At 36.8% G+C, this 21,685-nt stretch overlaps 1 protein-coding gene across 1 annotated transcript; it reads right to left on the bottom strand.

Moving 5' to 3' along the window:
- Nucleotides 1–113: 113 nt before the first annotated feature.
- ppp1r14bb (protein phosphatase 1, regulatory (inhibitor) subunit 14Bb) lies at nucleotides 114–20,145 on the bottom strand. The gene is made up of 4 exons (XM_052561336.1): nucleotides 19,361–20,145; nucleotides 2,858–2,941; nucleotides 2,712–2,744; nucleotides 114–1,999 (listed from the first exon to the last, which is right to left on the bottom strand). The coding sequence occupies exons 1-4, from the start codon at nucleotides 19,565–19,567 to the stop codon at nucleotides 1,931–1,933; spliced, it is 393 nt and encodes a 130-aa protein (XP_052417296.1). The 5' UTR covers nucleotides 19,568–20,145; the 3' UTR covers nucleotides 114–1,930.
- Between the last annotated feature and the right edge of the window lie 1,540 nt (nucleotides 20,146–21,685).

The raw sequence follows: 21,685 nt of genomic DNA, 5'->3' as shown, positions 1-21,685 counted from the left end.
GACAAAGTTTCCCTAAAAAGACCGACTTGAACTATTGCATAATGGACAGAAGAGAAACATATATTTTTTTAGCATTTTTAGAACTTTCAAAGAAAAGAAACAGCCACACAAAATATCAGTTAACATATTTTTATTAAAGTTGCATAAAAGTGTAACAAAATTGGGCAAAAAAACAAACAAGACAGTTTAGTATTGCTACAAGATACTTTTTTTCCCCAAACGACATGACCTTTAGTACAGTCTTACTCAGTTGTTTACATTTATCCTAAATTCATATTATTGTTTCTCTTTTAAATCCAACTGATTTTTTTCAATCCTCCTGTGTCCAATGAGAGAAAAGAACCAACAGCACTGATTCGATTTTACGTTAATAGTTAATGCATCTAAAAATTGCTTAGTATATAACTTCCTTTTCTAGAAAAAGAATCATTGAAAGTACAAGAACCTTTCATTCTAAAATGTCAAAAAGATTTCCACTGTGCAGCTATTGTTTTTGTACGTTCCTCAATCAAGATTAAATTAATTTGGTGGTCATAACATAAATGTAACCTAAGGCAACATCTGAAAGTATAGGTAGAGTGACTCATGTAAAATCAAATGCTGAGAAGCAGGTGAAATAAAGACAGAAAATTAAAATGTGGGGCCCATAAAAAATAGAAAAGAAAAAAGAGTGAGCAGAGAAAGAGAGAAGACATGTGTTAAACATCCAGGACAGTTGTCATTGTACCTGACTTGAAGTAATTCATAAGTGAATTCAGATGGGATGAGGAGGAGCATCTATGAATGATTCATATCTACAGATGCTAGTGATGTGTTAGTATGTTATGAGAAAAGCTCTCCTAAAACACCTGCTGGAAATGTTGGATTGGTGATTTTCAAGAGCACTGAGTGAGACTATTAGCCCTCTTATTATAATGTTTGATTGGCTGAGACTAAAAGAGCAGATGGCTTCCTGGGAAAGATGATTTAGGAGAGTCATGTGGGAGGATTAATTCTAAACGTACGTTTGGCAGTGACTGTGACGCACTGCAGCTTGTCTAGCCTGCTCTCCAGTTCCTCCCTATCGGTCTTTCGAAGAGTCAGTGTGTGCACATCTGTGGATGTATGTGAGGCCCAAGAGGCACAGCTGTGGTTGTGTGTGTGTGGTAATTTCTCTTGATCCCTGAGGGTGGTGGTGCCCATGAATTTCAGTGTGTGTGTGTGTGTTTGTGGTATGTGTAAGACAGGGGAAAATTAAAGACAAGAATCAAAGACCCAATTTTTCCTACACACGGCTCCCTTTCCGTTAATACCACAAATCCAAAGTAACTCCCTCACTCAGCTAAATCAGCTTTAATCACTCACTTTATTAGTTTTCCTTTTTTTTTAATTAAAATTTCCATGAATGTTCCTGCACACTTATTCAAGCAACAGGAAAATCAAAAACAGAGGGTAAAAAAATCCACAAGAGATTCTCTCTAACTTCTTCTGATGTCATTTTTAACCAAGTATCGTCACAGTTTCACAAAAGGTTTTTAGTCCATGTGTTCACTGAGACAGAGCAGGGAGCTTTGGAACCGAATGAAAACAAAATTCTAACAAAAATACAAACTCATAAAATAAAACCATTCTATGCACAAAGATCATATGCACAGTAATGTATAGTAACATGAAATGCATTTCAAAACATTTTAAAACAATGACATTTTCCCCCTTTTCAAAGTGAAATAGAATAAAATAATACAAATAAAACCAATAAAATGAGAAAAATAAGCCCTGCTTATAAGGATCTGATTGAATCTCCCGTCATTTTGCCTCCACCTCCTCCCCAATGGATGCAAAAGAGGCAATGGGATTGGATGAGCACCTGCTCAGGGGTGAAAGGTCACACCCCTAAAATTGGAAAAGGAGGGATGAGATTGGTTGATGGAAGGTGGAGGTGGGAGAAGCTTCATTTCTTCTGAGGAGTACTGAGCTTCTGCATGCCACGGATCCTGTCCAGCAATTCAGCTACAAACTCCTACAGAGGAGAGAAAAAAATTATCATTAATAAGAATCTTTTAACAAATGTAAAAGAGAGGTTGTTTGTTGGCACTTCAGTTCTGCAGATTTTCACACAATTACAACAGACTAATGGTCCTTGCACACAGAGTCAGAAATTTTGAGGTTTTTTTTTAATTATTATTATTATTATTATTATTATTATTTCACATTCGTCATCCCTTCCTATCATAATGCTTGATACGGATGCAAAAATGCGAAAAATCTAAACTTGATCCAAAAAAAATTTTTTATGATGGACAAAACTCTTGGAGGCAGTGTGTAAACATGATTGACACAATATGACCTTGTATTTATTTTTTGACGAGCAAAAATTTAGATTCATTGTGCACAGACCTTCAGTCCTAAATATGTACACATAACTTATCTGTATTTATCATTACTACAGGGCCATTGAATGCTTGAATCTAATTGGTTGATAAAACAATCTAAGGTGAGCAGTTATTTTCAGGGAAATGCATAGTTACCATTAGAAGTAGCAGCAGGTTACCATAGTATAAGCAGAATAATTGATGAAGGGACACTGAATTATTAGAAAAATGGCCTGTTGTCAATTATTCCTTACTTAATGTTCTTTAAATGAGTTACAGTGAAATATCTTTGCCTAATTTGATTTTGCTAACAATTTGTGCATAATTTGGCTGCTCTTAGATACATGATAATGTACTCACTTCAGTAGGTTTATAACAGTCTACCAGCAGTTCCTGTTGGACAATATGAGAAAAAAAAAGTCATACGAATGTAAAATCTGTTTAAAACTGAAGATGTAATGGAAAATGTTCTAAAATGTTGAATCTGTAATTCTTGCGAAGGATACCTTGACCCTTGCGGCACGGTCTACATCACTCTCCATGTCCAGCAGTTCATCCACATCAATCTCCAGCTCTGGAATCGCCTCCTCCTGTGAAACATAAGCATAAACAACATGAATTACAAGGTAATTATCTGTTTGGATCAAAGATGCGTCTATAATCCAAGGAAAATCTACATGGAAATGACAACTATTCTTAGTAATTCCCTACAGCTCTAAGAAATTCTGCAGTATTCCCAGAAGGAAAGAAACCCCATGAGGAAAGAGTAGCTAGGCAAAGACAACGTGACGCTGGTTGCACAGAGGGTTCTGAATTGTTTGTGTATGTGAGTGTGTATGGAGATTTGTTAGATAGCATGTCCTTGTTCCCACCAGAGATGATGAAGGTTGGTGTAATGCTGCCTCTTCACCACTAGGGGTATCTCTTGTGTCACACAAACAGTTAACAGTCTTTGGACAAAACCATGCATCATCATACATAATAAAGTTATCCAGGTTGTTTGCAGTTTTGTCGTGGTTGTTGTTTGTTGTTTTGTTTTTCAGTTTCGATTAAGTTATGTTTCCATTTGCTTTACTTTTCACTTAATCACTTCCGTGGATTATGGTAATGATGGGTATGTTACTCAATGTGTGCAAAGATCCGTGTCTACTTGCCCTGGAATGAAGTACAAATGTCTAGATAGTGTAACATTTTGAGGGGTATTAATGATTTATACAATAATCATAAAGTTCAATAATCAATAATAAATCAATAATAAAATTACAAACACTTCTGTTCAAAAGTTTGGGTCGAGTCAGTAAGATTTTTTTAAATGAATTTTAAAGTTCTATTAAGTCTGCATTTATTACAGGACAAACAAATACAATACGAACAATAGCTCTGTGAGATATTAATGAACGTTTGTGTCCATGTTTTGTTTTTAGGTTTGATTTTTATTTATTTTTTATCCTAAGATTAGGTTTAAAATTGGAGTTTACAGTTTACTAAAATATGTATTTCCACATCAACTTATGATTGGATCTGTGAACATACTAGCATGCTGTTAACATGTAGTGTGCTGTTGCTAATAATCCTGCTGTCTGGCTGACCATCAATCTTAAAATAAATCTACTGTTAATATGTTAGATGTAATTATGATGCCTCCTACTTTATCCAGAATGGCAAGTTCCAGCATCATCTAATTATTAGCAAGACAGAAAATCAAGACTGAAAAAGAGATGAGGAATTGAATACAGTAATAAAAAACTTTGGGGACCAAATGTGATTTTGCACAGATTCAGATAAGCATGTTTGTTTTGAGAAATATTGCCGTGTCTGGCTACTTCTATCAGTCCAGTTCACAAATTTGGCCTTGGGCTGTTGGCAAGGCACTGGCCATGAAACAGATCTGTCTGCTTCTCTTTCTCAAGTCAGACGCCTTTGTCTCTACTCACAACCAACTTCCCTAATAGCTTTAAATCAAATCAAAACCCTGATTCAAATAAAAATTCAAACACTATCTCTCTAATGTGAGTTTTAGTTGTGTTTCCAAAAGCAAAAATCCAACTGTGCCAGTGGAGGCTCCAAACCTCAATTATAGCTACTGTATTTTTATCGTGTCGCCCTTTTGGCCTCCCAAATTTGGTCTCTTTCTATAAAGTGGTCTCTTTCAGTAAAGACTATATATCTCGCTCTCCACAAAGCTATAAATGGTCTTCACAAGACTCGTAGCACCCCCACCTCCCTTCTCTCTCTCACACGTTTTATCTCCCCCTATTCTGCAAACATTTGCTCCCTCAAAGCCTTTTCCAAAACACACTTCATCTTCCTCTTCCAGACACACACACACACACACACTCACAAGCCTTATGAACAAGTATAAGCTCACAGTGGTTTTGGTGCAGTGACTCATACGGCATATTAAAATATCGTCTGGCTAGAGAAACAAGCGGTGAAGCGAGGAACATAAAACTGCCCATTGCTTCACAATTAAATAATCAAAAGGCACTTGCAAAAACAGGTCTATTTCTAGAGCTGATGCTTTTTTTTTTTTTTTGTCATTCAAATGCTCTCTTTCTTTCTTGTGCTCAATGCTACTATCAGTACTTCATCTTGTCACCACTCTTTTCCTCCCCCTTGGTTTGAGCTGCCCAGACCAGCTGTCATTGCACCTGCCTGAATACCCCTTGCCCAAATCTCTCTCTCTCTCAGCAACACAAGCACACACACACTACAGTTCATTCAGGCACACTGATATTGCCATGGCACCATCACATGTGAATGGAAGCTTTAATTGCTCTACTGAATCTACGAACCTTCAATTTGTGTCTATGACTGAGCAGTGCACATATGACTAAAGGGTGCATGAGTACACAGGAGCGAATGAGCTGTAAAAACCACTTGAGCTGGCTGTTAGAGGCTGGAATGTGAAACCGTACGTGTGTGTGTGTGTGTGTGTGTAGACACTAAGACAAAGAATGCAAGGCACAACATGTGGGCACCATGTGCTACTAGTCACTCAGAGAGACAGGGAAAAAGATAAAAGGAGTAAAGCTGAAACAGAAATCCGAGCAAAAGACAGGAAATTCAACCTAAATAAAACCAAAAAGCTTCTCACTATCAACTTATTTATCATTTAATCCACAGAGCTAAATGCACAGACAACCAATTAATGTTCATTTAGCCAATGCTTTCATCCAAAGAGACTTACTTATAAGAAACACAGACCCCTGGGTAAAGGGGTTCGGTACCTTGCTAGAAGCAGTTTCCAATTGTTGTTTTATGACTGATACTGATTTTTTTTTTTTTAAGAGGCCTATAACATTTATGGCAAGTCATTTAGCAGATGCTTTTATTCAAAGCAAATGAGGAACTTTGCAAGCAATGGTAGTAAATGACAACAATAGGTGATGTACCGCACAAATTTCAGGATTAAGCTCAACTTGACTAGTACAAAAACTAGAACAGAAGTTAAAAGGGGAAAAAAGTACAGGAATGAGAGAAGAAGCTGATTTCTATATGATATATTATTAGAAAGTGCCTTTATGGTTTCAAATTAAAATGTGTAGAATATAATGTAATACTGATACTGATGGTCCAACTTAATTTTTGTGTGTATTTTTAAGCTAGAAATTTGTAGATGAAAAAAAAAATTTGTAATTATTCAAACAATAATTTAGTTCTCATGACATTTGGCATCTTCCAGCCCAGATCCTATACATTTACAATTACTACAGACAGAAAAAAATAGTTATATATTGTTAAAATATTTCGTTTAAATGCATAATATTTTACTTGCAATGCACACTTGTTGTGTAGGAGACCCCAGTTGTTCTTTAAATAATCCTAAATCAAACAGTGCTGTCAGCAACTCAGACACAGGGGAATAGAATTTCATTCTAACTATTTATGAGATCCAACAGTGATCAGAGCCACATATACACACAACCTTTTGAAAGGTTGGAATCCGTAAGTCAACAAATCAACCACAATGCATATACATTTAATTCGAAAGGACACATTAAACTGATCAATGGCAACAGTAAAAACATTTTAAAAAAAAGATTTTTGAAAATTGTGTCATGGTGTGTGTGTTTGTTTGTAATTGTAAAAAAACTTAGTACAGTATTGGGTAAATTGATTTGATTATATTAGTATTGTTGTTATATTACTACGGCAACTGTAGAATTACCACAACAAATTAAATCAAGTACTATATTATAGTTCAAAAACACTATAGTATTTACTATAAATTACTATAGTATTTTTTATGTGGGTTTTCATTTTGGGGTGGAGTATCCCTTTAAGAAGAATAATGTTTGTAACACTGGTAATAATAAACTAAATGTTTCTTGAGCAGCAAACGCACATATAAGTATGATTACTGGTGGATGACTGTAGCAATGGCTGCTGAAAATTCTGCTTTGTCATCACAGGAATAAATGACTTTTCAAACTTTATTAAAATAAAAGACCACTGTAATAATACTTAGCAATATTGCCATTATTATCAAATAAATAAGGCCAATGTGATCATATGAAATCTTAACCGAAAAAAATAAATAAATACATTTTAAAACTGTACTGTACGTAACAAATGAACAAAGTCAAAAATGTTATGGAGCATGTGTGCATTGCAGGACCAGACTTCTGACTCTCAGAATACAGTCTGATCCTACTAACTGATTGTTTTGATTCTCAAATCTGTAATTGATAACACAAACAAGCACGAGGGACCAGACTGGAACTGGTGATTCCAGACAGTTCTTGTTATTTATGTGTATAATATTCATCAGCCAGCGAGTGAATGAACTGTGGGCGGTCTGTTGCCTGTCTGAGCTTAAGACTAAGTGCTTTGTGTCCATGTGAGTCAATGCATCGGTCATTGTGCAGGTGTGTTGAGCTGCTTTAGTCAGAACATGTCTACCCTGGCTTTATGGATGACTGCCTTCATGTCTGTGTTCATGTGACCTTTATAATTCAGCATGTGTGTATATGAGCATCTGCAGGTCTCGTGATCGTCATCTGATGCGACATTATGAGAGCAGGAGGGTCTTGGAATCAGTTCTGCTTTGACCTACATTACACAACCGTCTTCATCACTGAGGATGAGGGTGATGGCAATATGGCTTCCCTACTGGGGACCTTGAGGTGCCAGACATAACTTAAACTTACCCAAAATGCTTTGAGTTCCTACACAACCTTGACATGTCAAGCATGTAGTCTTGTAAATCATCCTTTTGAGGAGGAAATACTTGTCTAAATAGATATATTTCTAGTTCTGTGTATACAGAGTTCCCACGAGTAGAGATTACTCCATGTAAACAGTGCTTTAGGCCTCCTTGTGATTTACAGAGTTACCTCACATGCTATTGTGGTATTATTGATGTATTTTGCAAAGTTACATCATCATGAAGTCAAAATTGCACAGAACTTCACATAGACAAGGTCAGGAAACAATTCTATTATATTAAGGCCTGTTGACATGAAGAACAAGAACTATTTTAGGCTCCTACAAGAATGAACGCTCCGTTTATTAAAAGCACTGCACTTATGTCATCTGCAACTTAAATGCTTGAGGTCTTGGATTCTAGCTGGTTGGATTCTAACTGTTAATATTTTCTTTAATCATCAAATTTTCTGAAAAGTGATTTTAACAGAACTGTTGGATTTTGGTGGGGTGTGAACTCCTCTATTCTCAAATACTAATACTAAAAATACTAATGGACTGGTCAGTATTATCAACGTTGTGCCACAGATGCCATTGACAGAACCTGTAATGAAACCCCAGAACATCCTCTGAGTTTCACATGACAAATGAGAAGGACAGAGACTGACGTCATGAAGGGCAAAACAGATCAACAACATTCAACTGCCAGTAATCACAGAGAGATTATTACCTCATTTATCATGCAGAAGACGAAGCGAATCACTTTGTTCATTGCCTGGATAAATAATCTGTCACAAAATACAATTAATCATAAGTAAAACTTATCAACTGAAACTAATTGAATGAGGTTAGCTGAATAATTGAACTAAATGACACTAAGCTGCCTTAGTTAAAAACTGAACTTAATAACTTAAGCAATTCTAAACAAAATCCCAGATTCTTGAATACGCAATACTGACACTGGTTTTTATGTTAATTTCTATATTGTATAATGTCCTACATAAACCTATGGATATATAGTATTCATATTACAAAAAGTATGCACAATTTGTTAGATTAAAAGGGTTACAGAGAGCGCATACCCTCATCTTACCCTACTCTTGCCTAAAATTCTCACTGAATTGTCAATGTGCTTTTTGTTTAGGTGAGTTTGAAGTGTTTCATCAATCAGAGCACATGTTGTTCTACACTCTTTACACTCTGATGCAAGTGTATATTTGCTCAGCGCTGACAGAGATATTAATGCCTGATATCGGATCACATATTCAAGTGCCACCATTTCTACGTGTGGCTGATGACTGAAGGGGTTTCTGCATGAGTTGGTTAAACTCTGATACCATGATAAGATCAGGGAATAGAGATAAAGATGATAGAGAAGAGTGAGACTGAGAGTGAGAACCTGTGATCAGACAGGAAAAGGAAATGAGCAGACATCAGACGATCAGTTCCACTCATCTGAAGTCTTTATACCCACACATTCTCTCGCTTTCTCTCAGTCTTGTACTGTGAGCATATGCTAAAAGTTGCTTAATATTACTCAGGAGACAAATTATGTTCCAGTCCAGGTGTGCACATTCAACAGCTTTCATCATTGCACAACAATATCCAACATAACTGGAGGAGTAAATCGGGAATTTCCTTTAGATATTTTATCTATTAAAACAACATCCTGAACTGCAAGAGCAATACGCGGGGGGGAAAAATGATTCATTTCATGATGTGTGTGGACTACGTGAGTAAATACGTGTGGATAAACTGAGAAAAGAGACATGACCGTGAACGTAGCTGATGTCATAGCTGTCTGAAACAAAGGAACAAGACACAGCAGATTCTTTTAAAGACCAGGAATGCGTAGAGATAAATGGCTAATCTGAAAATGGGAAGAGTTCAGTCCGACAAAAGTAGGAAGTTTAACACAAAACAGGCTTTGCATGAAGATATCTGAGGGGAAAAATTAAAGAACGCTTACAAATAGAAAATAAATTCACATTTAGGAATCTTCAAATGGGTACATTTAAAAATAAGTGTTTAAATAAGTGTATAAAAGTTTAATCTATCAATCGAGGTTGGACATTCATAGTTTTAAGAGTAAGAGCAAAATAAACAATAGTGCCACCAAAACGGTCCACAAGAAGGAGGTTCTGCCCACCAACGGAGAAGCAAACTAATTCTGGTTACTATAGTTATCCTTTCATTTATATAGTCAACTAAATTAAATAAGCTACATTTTGTGTTCTTTTTCAACATGAACGTAAGCTACTACCTGTGAATGTGTGAGAATTCTTATTCATTAAAGCCTATAGATCTTAGTCAGGGTAGCGCCATATTTATTTTTTGACAGGAATGAAACCGAAGCTGTGAGGGACAGAAGTACAGTGCGGTCAAAAGTTCGTAAAGTTGTTTAAAGGGGGGGTGAAATGCTATTTCATGCATACTGAGTTTTTTACACTGTTAAAGAGTTGGATTCCCATGCTAAACATGGACAAAGTTTCAAAAATTAAGTTGTACGTTTGAAGGAGTATTTCTGTTCCAAAAATACTACTTCCGGTTTGTCACAAGTTTCGTAAAGTTTTTTTTCGAGTATGGCTCTGTGTGACGTTAGATGGAGCGGAATTTCCTTATATGGGTCCTGAGGGTGCGTATGCCGGAAGAGCGCGCGCTCCTGTATAGCACAGCACTGAGAGCACAACAGACTTCACTGATCAGAGCGTCGCGAAATGTCACAAAAGAAGTGTGTTTTTGGTTGCCAGGGCAAGACAACCCTGCACAGATTACCAAAAGAGAAACAGCATTAAGGGACCATGGGATGGAGTTTATTTTTACAGAGCATCAACGGAGTTGTGCAAGTGTTTTTGTTTGTTCCCCTGCATTTCGAAGATGCTTGTTTTACAAACAAGGTCCAGTTTGACGCCGGATTTGCACATCGTTTATTTCTTAAGGATAATGCAGTCCCAACGAAAAAGGGTCAGGATCGTGTGTTGGATCCGCATGCGGTGAGTAAAACTGCTTCAAATATCTGTGTTATTAACTTAGCTATCGGCGTGTAAGCACATCAAGTAAACAACATGCGATGTTGTCATCAAACTGCACGAGTAAAACTGCTTCAAATATCTCTGTGTTGTTAACTTAGCTATCGGCGCGTAAGCACATCAAGTAAACAACATGCGATGTTGTCATGAAAAAACTGCACTTTCCACATGTACAGCTTAAAAAAAAAAGACGACAAAGTGGAACTTAGTCATTTTCCAAAACCGCTAAGCAAATATATACAGTTTCAGTACATACCACATAGAGAATGATTGCTGATGCTGCTCTTGTTCAGTTTCAGCCTCTGGATCTGATTCTGGATCATAAATATACGCTGAATCTGACTGTTAGTCGTGGTTTGTTTTGGTTGGTTTTGTCCTCACGGTGTCACAGCTTCCAGACGCGCTCAACCCAAAAGCCTACTGGCGCTCGTGATTCTTTAGCTCCGCCCATACGTCACGCCTCCAGCCACTCGTGTTTTTCCGGGAAAAATCGGTACAGACTATCTTTCTCTTATGAATATAATAAAACTAAAGACTTTTTGGAGTTATGAAGGATGCTGTACTACTCTATAGGTACTCAAGATTAACAAGATATTGAGTGAAAACGAGCATTTCACCCCCCCTTTAACAACAACTCTCTGTACAGCAAGATTCACAGTGCATTTCCTTCTGTAAGTCTACCCCTAACAGCTTCGTTTTAATCTGTGATAAATTCAATATGGCATCAAAACTAATTAAGGTCAGTGGGTAAATAACCAGAAGATTAACAGTGCACTAAATAATAAAATTATAAAAAGTGCAGTATATTTTATAACTAAAATAACTGGACAAAGAAAGCAAGCTGTGCTCAGCAAATGCCATTTCACTCCATTCTAGTAATAATACATACTATTGCTAGTTTTAGAACATTCAGGTGAATTCTAAATGAAAATGGGAGAGACGAGAGGTCTCAAGTCAAGTACAGATATTTGCTCTGAATCACTAACTCTCCACCTCAAACAGCTCACTTTACTAACCTAACCCCTGATCTATCTCATGTAAAACACACAGTGCTGTACTATTGATTTATTCTAAGCGCTGGCTGCAATCTGACTGTATGATAGACAGCAATGGTGCTGACAGAAAGCTGGGAGAGGAGGACTAGGGACACACGCCGCCCCAGGAGAGAGGCCTCTGGTTGGGCCAGCGAGGTGTGGGGGTGTATTTCTACACACTCGCTGACTATCATCACACACTGGGGGCTTATCAGCAGATAACACACTGATGAATACACACTGAGTAAGCAGGCCTTTTTCCTTTCATTAGAACAACAACAAAAAAGAAAAGAGATTTTACCTTTATTTAAACATCAGCAATGCTATAAAGAGAAAGGAACCGATCTTATGTTGTCTTTTCTTTAAAAATAGTTTCTATCTTTCATTATTTATTACACAAGTAGCTATGATTGTAGAGTGTTATAGGGGTGTAAACCAAGGCTCCAATTAAGGGGGGGATGGAACCCACCTGTTTGAAAAAAAGAAAAGCATCCCTTCTGTAAAACTACCATCCCCCTAACCATCCCCTTTGGTTCAGTAATAATGCGAATTATGTACATTACTTCATTATGTATCATGCAAATGTTAAAGTTATCAACTTATGATAACTGGCCATTAGCCAATCAGAACTCGGTACTGTAACATACAAGCTGAAGCAAATCTTCATAATTTGTCTTGCAAAATGATTCAAGCACAACTTTTTAAGTGCTTTAAAAAGAAGACAACAGAATATACAATTTTTTTTTCTTGATTAGAATTTAAAGCCATTCCCCTGACATAATGTTATTGTTCTGTATGCGTGACGGGGACTTAGAGATGATATGAGAGCTAACAGTATCTTGCAAACAAACAAACAAACCAAAACTCCTCTTGAGAGTTTAAAAGTATGGTTTGAATGGTGCGGTTTTTGAACGAATCAAGTGAGCCGGATTCAAAGGTCCATTTCGATAAATTAGCCATTTTGAATGAGCAGTTTGCCTTGAATGATCCAATTAATCATTTACCTTTTGGTGGTTTTGTCATATTTATTGTAAATTTTGTAAATGGAGACAAATTTACAAAAGAAATTAAAACCCCACCTTTTATTATTATTATTAATAGGCTATTATTATTTTACAATTTGACCACTGAGTGAAATGGGACACGTGTGGCTATTCGTACCAAAAATTTGGGTCATTACATTTTTTTCAGGAAATTCAAACACTGTGGCGCCAGATCGCTGTATAAACACCTCATTCTAATGGCAGCGCAGAGCACGAGTGAGTGCGATCATCCCTCCATCTTTACTAGTTTTAACGCAAAATAATCATGAATGAACAAATATATACTATATTTTACTTTACCTGTGAGCAGTGTTGGGGAAAGTTACTTATTACTTGCATTAAAAGTAATGCATTACAATATTGCGTTACTCCCTAAAAATTACGTTACTTCGTTACTGTTTATAGAAAGTAACTGCGTTATATTACTTTTGTGTTACTTTTGCATTACTTATTAAATCTGGGATGAGGTTGCTTGTTTGTTTGTTTTTAATATAACAAGTGATATTTTTAGCAAATATAAAAACACTTTTACACCAAAAAGTGAAAGGAATAAGCCTCAGGCTGAAGGAAAAGTAGAACAGTAGTCTGTACAGAACACAGGAGAGTCAATAAATAGGAAAACAAAGTAACTGCATTACTTTAATGCATTACTTTACTGGTTACTAAAAGTAATCGGATTACATGACTTGCATTACTTGTAATGTGTTACCCCCAACACTACATATATACATACATACACACACACACACACACACACACATTATATATATATATATATATATATATATATATATATATATATATATATATATAAATACATACATACATATCTTTCCTTGTGCTGTACCGAAACCATATAAAACCACGACATTAAAACTGAGGTATGTACCAAACAGTCATGTTTGTGTAGCAGTATTAAACCCCTATGTGGAAATGAAATTAATGAATTATTGTAAACAAACTCAGTGTCTCTGAATTTTCACATTATGTAACAAATGCCATGACCTCTAGGGAGGGAGCGCATGCTTTATACAAGAGACAAAATCATATGGGAGCTGTTCCCATAGAGATACTGCAGCTCATCTTAGCACAAACACAAAATCAACAGGTCACTACACATCAGACCTTCCACTTCCTTCTAAACAAAAATTTAAGAAAAGGAAAAATCACAAGCAGCCATTAGAGAAAAGAATCCAGATGCACTGAGAGAGTCTGGAGTGACAGAAAGAAAAATGTAAGAACTAGTAGTGATTGGATGGATTGTTAAGTCTGTGACAAGCAGAGAGGCCTAATTAAGATAAACCATAATGACCTCACACAATGAAAGAAATCACAATCAGTCCTTAAGCTTAATCAACTGGCAAGCCCACAGAACTATACAGATTTAAGGCTGCTACACAGCAAGCAATATGTTTTGGTTCAGTCTAAATTCATCTCCATTAATCTGAATGGAAATCATTTAGACTCTCTGGCATCCTCTCTTTCAGGAAATGTGCCACCAAAGTAAATGTCTGATTATTCAGCAAAAAAAGATATTGATAGTGAACATTAACCAACATAAGAGAACCATGAACATGTAATGGTAAATATTCAAATACTGATTTCAAATCTCACAAGATAATTCAGGTAAATCTGTGCTGACAAAAAAACTTTCTGTGTTAAATAAACAGGCTTCAAAAATTTGAACTGATGGACGATATGAGCTATTTTACATAATTTTACAAAATATCATGAGACCTTGAATCAAATACAGTGCACAGAGGGTTTTTTTTAGTCTATTGAAATCTGGCTACTTGGTTGTTCCTTCTAAAGTAGAACATTTTGCAATGGAAAAGAGATAAAGGACAAGAGGTGATAAGAGAAACACCCAACAGGGCAACACCTGCTAGCTTCTCTCTCTTTCTCTCGTCTGTCGTTTCTGGAGCGGAATAAAGCAGGCAAGCATTCATCAAATTCCCTAGATTAGAGCACTTTAGGATATTCTGTCTGGGCTCCTGTAAGAGTTGGCGCATGTGTATTTTATTCACACTTGATTGAAAGTCCAATTCATTACGTCACCCACAATTCCACTAATCCACCAAGTACTTCCAAAACAGGGCACTTCCATTAACAAGAGTAAATATGGCCGACAAACACTGAAAAGAAACATCCACTTCTGCATAATCCAGCCTTTACATGAAGCTAGAAATCAAAGAGGGAAACAGGAAACTGTCACTGTACTCCGCTGCTCTCGTTTCTGTAATTACAGGTTTCTAGTGGTAATTAAAACGAAACCCTTTACAGTAATGAAAGTGTTTCGGTATCATTAAAAGACTTAAGGATATACATTGCTGTGACTACACCCATTGACCTAACATATGGCTGCTGATGTCACAGGTACAGCCAAGGCCAAGATGAGTTTGTATTGTAGCGATTGGTCTGCATGTTTAAGAAGGGAGGAGAACTGATATAGATATTTTTTTTTTTCTTTACTTCTTAATTTAGTGGTCCAATGGCAATCTGAAGGCAGCTTTACATGCCCCCTCTAGCTCTCTAAACACATTTGTCACATGTAGAATAAAAAACTCAACACACATTAGGTGTGAAAAAAAAAAAAAAATTCTGCTGTAATGGTTAAAGACCCTCTTTGAATTTGTACTGCTCTATTTAAAGCATGGCATGCTAAAGCTATCCACATTTTTTTTTTCTTTTGCTCAACTATTCCACTGCACAAAATGGTTGTGTGGTCAACCATTGTAACGCATGGATAATATGAAAGTATAGTTCACTATATTGCTAGTTGGCTTCAATGTACAGTAACTTTCAAAAGAAACACAGAATTACTTAACTGGATTATAAAGAAGCTAAAGAGCCAGACAGTCTGTCTGTTTCCAGAAGTTATCTTGGTTCACTTTGCTGAATCCCCTGCTCTTGAATTAGGCTGTGTACAAAAAGCAAAGCTATTTCCAGAACAGATCAGTCCCTTTTACATAATGATCACTGAGTGACCAACGGAAAAGGCAAGAACTGAAGACATACTTGTGTGTATGTTGAGATCAATAAGTCTCTCTAGGTCCGTAACTGAGGACCATTTAACATGGTTTGTGGTTCACTTTTAGAGAAAAGAACATTATAAATGTAAATCATTTATAACACACAAGATGATTTTATTGAGATCATCTGAGAGGATGCTAACTCTTAGATTGGAGTGAATATAGTAAGGCATCAGCATTAGTGTGTACTGTATACTCACCTCTCCCTCTCTGTAATTAGAGTGGGTATGTAAATATACAGTCATGTAACTAGTAGAATGTTGAATTAGATGTTGAGCAAATTAAGACGATGGCTGCATCCAAATTCACACTTTCACTAAGAAAAATCATATACTACACTGGTGATGGGACACTTTTAAGAATTTAGTAAGTGCACCAATATTGTGCTACTACTACATTATAATCAACATCTTTATACATCTATATCTGCTTGATATACATTTTGGCTTCTAGCTAAATTCATTACCTTTAAATTCATTAATAAATTGTTACAATTCATGTTTCCTGACACTTAACCAAAAGGTCTAAAACAATAAAACAGAAGCTGCTTCTGCTCTTTAGTATGTACCATAATGTAAACACAGTGCATGATATGATTATGAGGAAGTGCATCTAAAATTATAATGTATGTGTCAACAGTAATTATAAAGTAAAATTAAACAATTTAAAGTTAAAAACCAAAACAGATGTAATAAAAAAAAAAAAAAGGTAACATTTCAGAAAATGACAAATCATGAAATGTGAATCTTTAAAATATGAAAAAGGTTTGGCCTTGTTCATGATATCCAAAAACAGGCAGGTAATATGTTGCATGATAAATCAACTGAATGATTCACGATTGCTTACAGTAATTATGAGTAAACTGTTTACTTAAAGGGAGTGCACTGACCTCAGAAGTGAAAACAGTCAGTAAACAACTGAGAACCTTTGGAGTCAAATGCAGAGAAATGATCTGCGGACTGTTATGAATTATGTGCACTGCCATTCAAAATTTTGCGGTTGATATAATTTTTAATGTAAATCTCTTATGCTCACCAAGGCTGCATTTATTTGATCATAAATAAAACAAATGAGTTATATTGTAAAGTATTGTTAAAGATTAAAATAACTATTTACTGTCACTAAATAAGTATCCCTGAACAAAAAATAAATTAAAATACAGACCCCAAACCTATGAACGGTAGTGTAGATTAGGTGTGCATATTGTTTTTGCAAATTTCTAACAGACATGCAAAGTCGTTTATTTAAATATGTATTTTGTGACATCAACATAGACATGCCTAAACCTGTTCTTTCTCCTATACACAAAAACACACATGCATGCAGAAACATGTACTGTAGCACACAAACACACAGGTGCAAAGGGAGGGGGGGGGTGTTCCTGTCAGCCACTAGCAGGTGAGGAACTGAAATATTCAAATAAAGTCTGAGAGTAAGTGTAAAGAAGTAAGGAGATAGAAGAACTCGACATCAAGCAAATATAGAGGTAATAAACAGAGTGGCTCAACATCCTGACACAATGTATCAATGTGCACACACACACACACACAGGACTACACCAAAGCTGAGGTCAAGCAACACTGTGACCTTTACTGCCTTCTTAAAACATCAGAGTCACGACAACATATGCACACGCTTCCTGCAGTTTCGCCTGTCACTGGTATTTCCTTTGGTCATGACTCACGGTTCAGCAGTCTCCATTATGTGGCATCAACCCGATGATCCCAGAAACTGCAATTATGCCTCTCCTTCTCCTCCCAAGCCTGTCAGAAGATCCTTCATCCTCTTTTTCTTTTGCCCATTTGCCTTTCTCCTTCTTGTATGGACAAATTCACTGATTCATGTGAATGAACTAGTGACAAACGTGAGTTGTGGACAAACCCTGTTACTTCAGCAAGGTGAGTGTTTAAATACACACACTTGACACTTGTCATTTAAACCTAAAGTCCAAATAAGACCTTTATTTTGCAATAACAGCATGTGTTAAAAGTGCAGTTGTATGTGGCAAAGTCTAACACACTGTGTGAGTGTTAATGAGAGGAAGGAGGGGGGAAAAAATGCTATCTTTGTGCTTCTGGCCAAAGGCACAGCTGTCCCTCTCTATACCTCCCTCCCTCCCTCCAACTCTTTCAGAGACCGCCTGTTAGTCTCCATCAATGATTGTCTGTTTACTTCTCCCTTGATTTTTGCATCCTCATTTTGTAAACTTCATTTAACACTACCATCAGTTCCCAATTTCTAAATGACTTAACATCATTAACGGAGGATGTCTCAGTTGAATGCAGTGACTCAGTCAATCATGCCCAGAAAGCACAGTAGCCGAGTTAAAAAAAAAATGGTTTTCTTGCCTCATGCTTCACCCTCCCAGTCTGTATTTTTGTTTTCTCCTCCCTTTTATTATCCACAGCAATTTTCCTTAACACCAAGCCACATCTGTAACTTTGTTACTAAAGCATTTCTGTCTAGTCTTTTAAAATACTATACACTCCATATCCAGGGAAACCAAACACTTGCTGTGGGGAAAGTGAGATTATAATGACTTGACTGCTTCCCCCTAAATGGCAGTATGCCACACCGGCTCCTTCCACGCCAAAACTGGTATCTTGCCTCTGACAATTTAAGTAGTTTTCAAATTAAAAGGATTAAGACTCTGAAGAGACTGCCACGTCATGGATTATTGATTACTATAAAGCTAAGAAAGTTGGAAAAGTGGATTTAACATGCTGACATGAGTTTAGATAACGTGAGAAAGCAAGCAAGATCATTTGTTTCAAGTGGTGTGGTTTATTGACTGGGGGAGGGTACCACAGACATGAGTATACCAAACCACATGTTCATCTTTTTTTTTTTTTTTTTTCAAGGTACTGGAGGTTTCATCCTGAGACAGGTTTATAGTTAACCTCTTCGCTCAAATGTGACTTATTGTTAACAAACCAGTATTTTACTTACACTGAAGTGAATTATTTTTGTTGTGGATGTTAGAAGCTAGGCCTATATAACAGGGTCAAAAGATATTTGCATATAATACGCATAATAGGAAGTGTGCACATTTCTGGAGGCGTGGACACAATTCTCGGTGTAGCTTTTAGAAACGGTCTGAATTATTTTTAGTGAACGGAAAAGAATCGAATCTCTTTAATAAATGAATACATGTAAGTTACTAAAATTGGAGTCATATGACATACAACATATGGTCCTCCTCACATTTTCCAGACTTTAGACAATTTTTTTTTTTTTTTCATTTAAATTGCGCGCCATGTAACATATGTAACTATTATCTTACGAGTTCCAGGTCCATCGCCTCACTGACGTTATCGATCATGGCGTTCGTGTTTGTGACGTCACCGCTAGATACTGGAAAACGCGCACTCGCGCAGGTAGATAAGAAGTCGAAATACAGTTAACGTAGTAACTAATGCGCTCTCCCTTTAGCGCTTAAAGTCTCTGGAAATAGAATGTGGGTCAACTGCAGATTGACGCTTAAACACACACTTACAGTCTGCCCATTGGCTGGTAATGATATTACAGTGGCTGCGCAAGATAATTTAAGCGCTGCTGCAATTAAAGCGCACTAATCTATGAATATACAATGGGTTTTTGACCCGCTGGTTACTTTGTCACGGCTTTTGTGTATTAATATAGGCTATTAACGTTACCCCCAATAATGTTTTTTAAACAACTAGCTTACTCTCAGACAGTAAAGGTTTCACAAACGAGTCTTACCTCACAGTCGTAAAGATCCGTTAGCTGGTCAATAATCCACTCTTCCAAATTAAGTCTCTTTCTCAGTTCTTTCCGGTCGTATTTCACTGTGACCCGTCCTTGTTTGCGGACCGGGGTCTCGGCTTCCTCGGTCGAACCGGGGGGCGTCTGGAAGTAAACGCGAGCTGGCTGGCTCGGTTCTGATTCTGGACTTGCTACAGCCGCCATATAGATCAGGTTTTCTTCCCCGTGTTTGTAGATCAGTGTGATTTAAAAGGCTACTAATAGAGCTATTGTTTATTCTTTCTCGCAGAACTCAATGGCATTTGGCAACTTCTTAATAATTTTTCTAAAGTCATATAAAGTTACTTGGATATTTGTTTCGCTCGGTCTTCTGACAATCTATCAAGTCGCTAAGCACTTACAGGACTACAAACCGCGTGTCTTGCTTTAGAAAGTAAGCCACAAACGCTCAAATCACTTCAAACTCCAGCGTCTTCCTCGTGGCCCACTGGTTTCGTTCAAATAAAGATGGAAGCCGTTTAAAAAGATTTATCCGTTAATTTAAAGAGAAAGTCAGACTTCCCCCTCTAATACAAAACAACAAAAACAAACAGTGCAGTATCCCCCTACTTTGCTTCTTTTCTGTCCTTTCTTTACCCCTCCGCTCTCTTCCTACTCTTCCCTCACCCGAGTGATGTGTAACCCCCTCTGAGCCGGCTGTCCTTTCTCCCCCTCCCTCTGTGCCTGCCTCTCTCTTCCTTTCCCTCCCCTAGCTGTCTCGCTGTCTCTATTGCTGACTACTAAGTTCACCATCCCTCACTTCAGGCTCCAACCAGATAATCCTGTTATTTCAAGTAAATTGCTAAAATAGGCTAAGTGAGAAATGAAAAACAATGTTTCTTTGATAATGCCCTCTACAAGTGATACTTTTGCACTGTTAAAACGATGTCTCCTAGATTTTGGGTACTCATCAATAGCTAGCTTTTTTTATTTTTTTTTATTTTTTTGTTTTTTTCTCATGGCTGTTACAGAAGCATCTAGCTAACTAGCCAATCCAGAACTTTTCATTTGATAAAGGTAACAACTAGTTAAAGCTAAAAAAAAAAAAAAAAACAGCTCAATTAAAAGTTTTACACTTAAAGAAATTATGTGTTGGAATCACTTTTGGAATTTGGAATTATTTTCCCCCTAGTTGATAGAAAAACATTCAAATTAAATCAAAATCCGTCCAACTTTAAAGAGCTTGAGCATGTGGTAGAAGACATAACTCACTCATAGTACACAGCACGTTATCGTCTGTTTGTGTGTACACTAATAATAATCATTTTTGTCTGTTACCTCCAGACAAACCAGTCTTCTACGTAGAACAGTGGTTTTCAAACCGGTCCTGCAAGCACCCCTAGCACCTCACATTTTGTATCTCTCCCTATTTCTGACACACCCATTTCAGGTCTTGCAGTCTCTACTAATGAGCTGATGAGTTGAATCAGATGTGATAGGTAAGGGACATAAAGAAAATAAATATGCAGTGCTGGAGGTGCTCTCAGGAGCGGTTTTAAAACTCCTGTTCTAGAAAAAAGCTGTATGTGGAGCGGGTCGCCCCTCATGGGTGCTACCAAATTGACATCACATAACTAGCCTTCTCAAACCGTTGACTGGGTTACTAATAATAAACCGCCAATATCATACAACAATTCATTGTGACTGAATCCAAAAAAAGCCCCATATGTGAATGTGTGGTATGAAAACAAACAAAAAGATAACCAAACAACATCACTGAGGTAACAACATTAAACAAATTGAATGCATCTAGTCCAAAACCACTGAAACTATTGGGACAAAAAGGTCAGCTAAACAGTTTAATATGAAATCATATGCAAAATTACTACTCTTGCAGTTAGGACAGAAGACATTTAAAATGACGTCAAAACTTATCTTAAGTTAAAATACAAAAAAAAAAAAAAAAAACACAAAATAATAAAAAAGTTGAATGTTAGCTATAGGCTGATTATAGAGGCTACATAACATTCCTACCTCTTTGATGTTTTACCAGTGGCATGAAGACAATGAATTATTCAAAATACTGTGTCTGGATCTTACAGTCCAGTAAACACTGCATAGCCTACTGTGACACAGTTTTTCTCATACTTTACATGCATTCATACACTTAGACATATGCACAAATATTTGAATAATTGAATACGTCTTTAAGACATTATTACTGATAACTGATTTTCTACTGAGCAAGTTTGTACCTGTCTCTTGCAACCCTGCTATGTTCTCTGCATTTCACAATCCTTATGCAGTAGGTGTGTGAGGGTTAAGTGGGTGTGCATGTGCTGC

Source organism: Carassius gibelio, chromosome B7, assembly GCF_023724105.1.
Source record: "Carassius gibelio isolate Cgi1373 ecotype wild population from Czech Republic chromosome B7, carGib1.2-hapl.c, whole genome shotgun sequence".
In the NCBI taxonomy this organism is placed as follows: Eukaryota; Metazoa; Chordata; class Actinopteri; order Cypriniformes; family Cyprinidae; genus Carassius; species Carassius gibelio.
The sequence above is the reverse complement of the archived record's forward strand: the minus strand, read 5'-3'. Positions and strand labels throughout refer to the sequence as shown.

Excerpts from the sequence above, each read along its gene's own strand:
- ppp1r14bb (XM_052561336.1), bottom strand. The coding sequence starts at position 19,567 with ATGGCGGCTGTAGCAAGTCCAGAATCAGAACCGAGCCAGCCAGCTCGC. Across the intron at positions 2,942-19,360 it reads CGGATCTTTACGACTGTGAG|GAGGAGGCGATTCCAGAGCT; the intron begins GTAAGACTCGTT and ends TATGTTTCACAG. Across the intron at positions 2,000-2,711 it reads ACTGTTATAAACCTACTGAA|GAGTTTGTAGCTGAATTGCT; the intron begins GTGAGTACATTA and ends TCTCCTCTGTAG.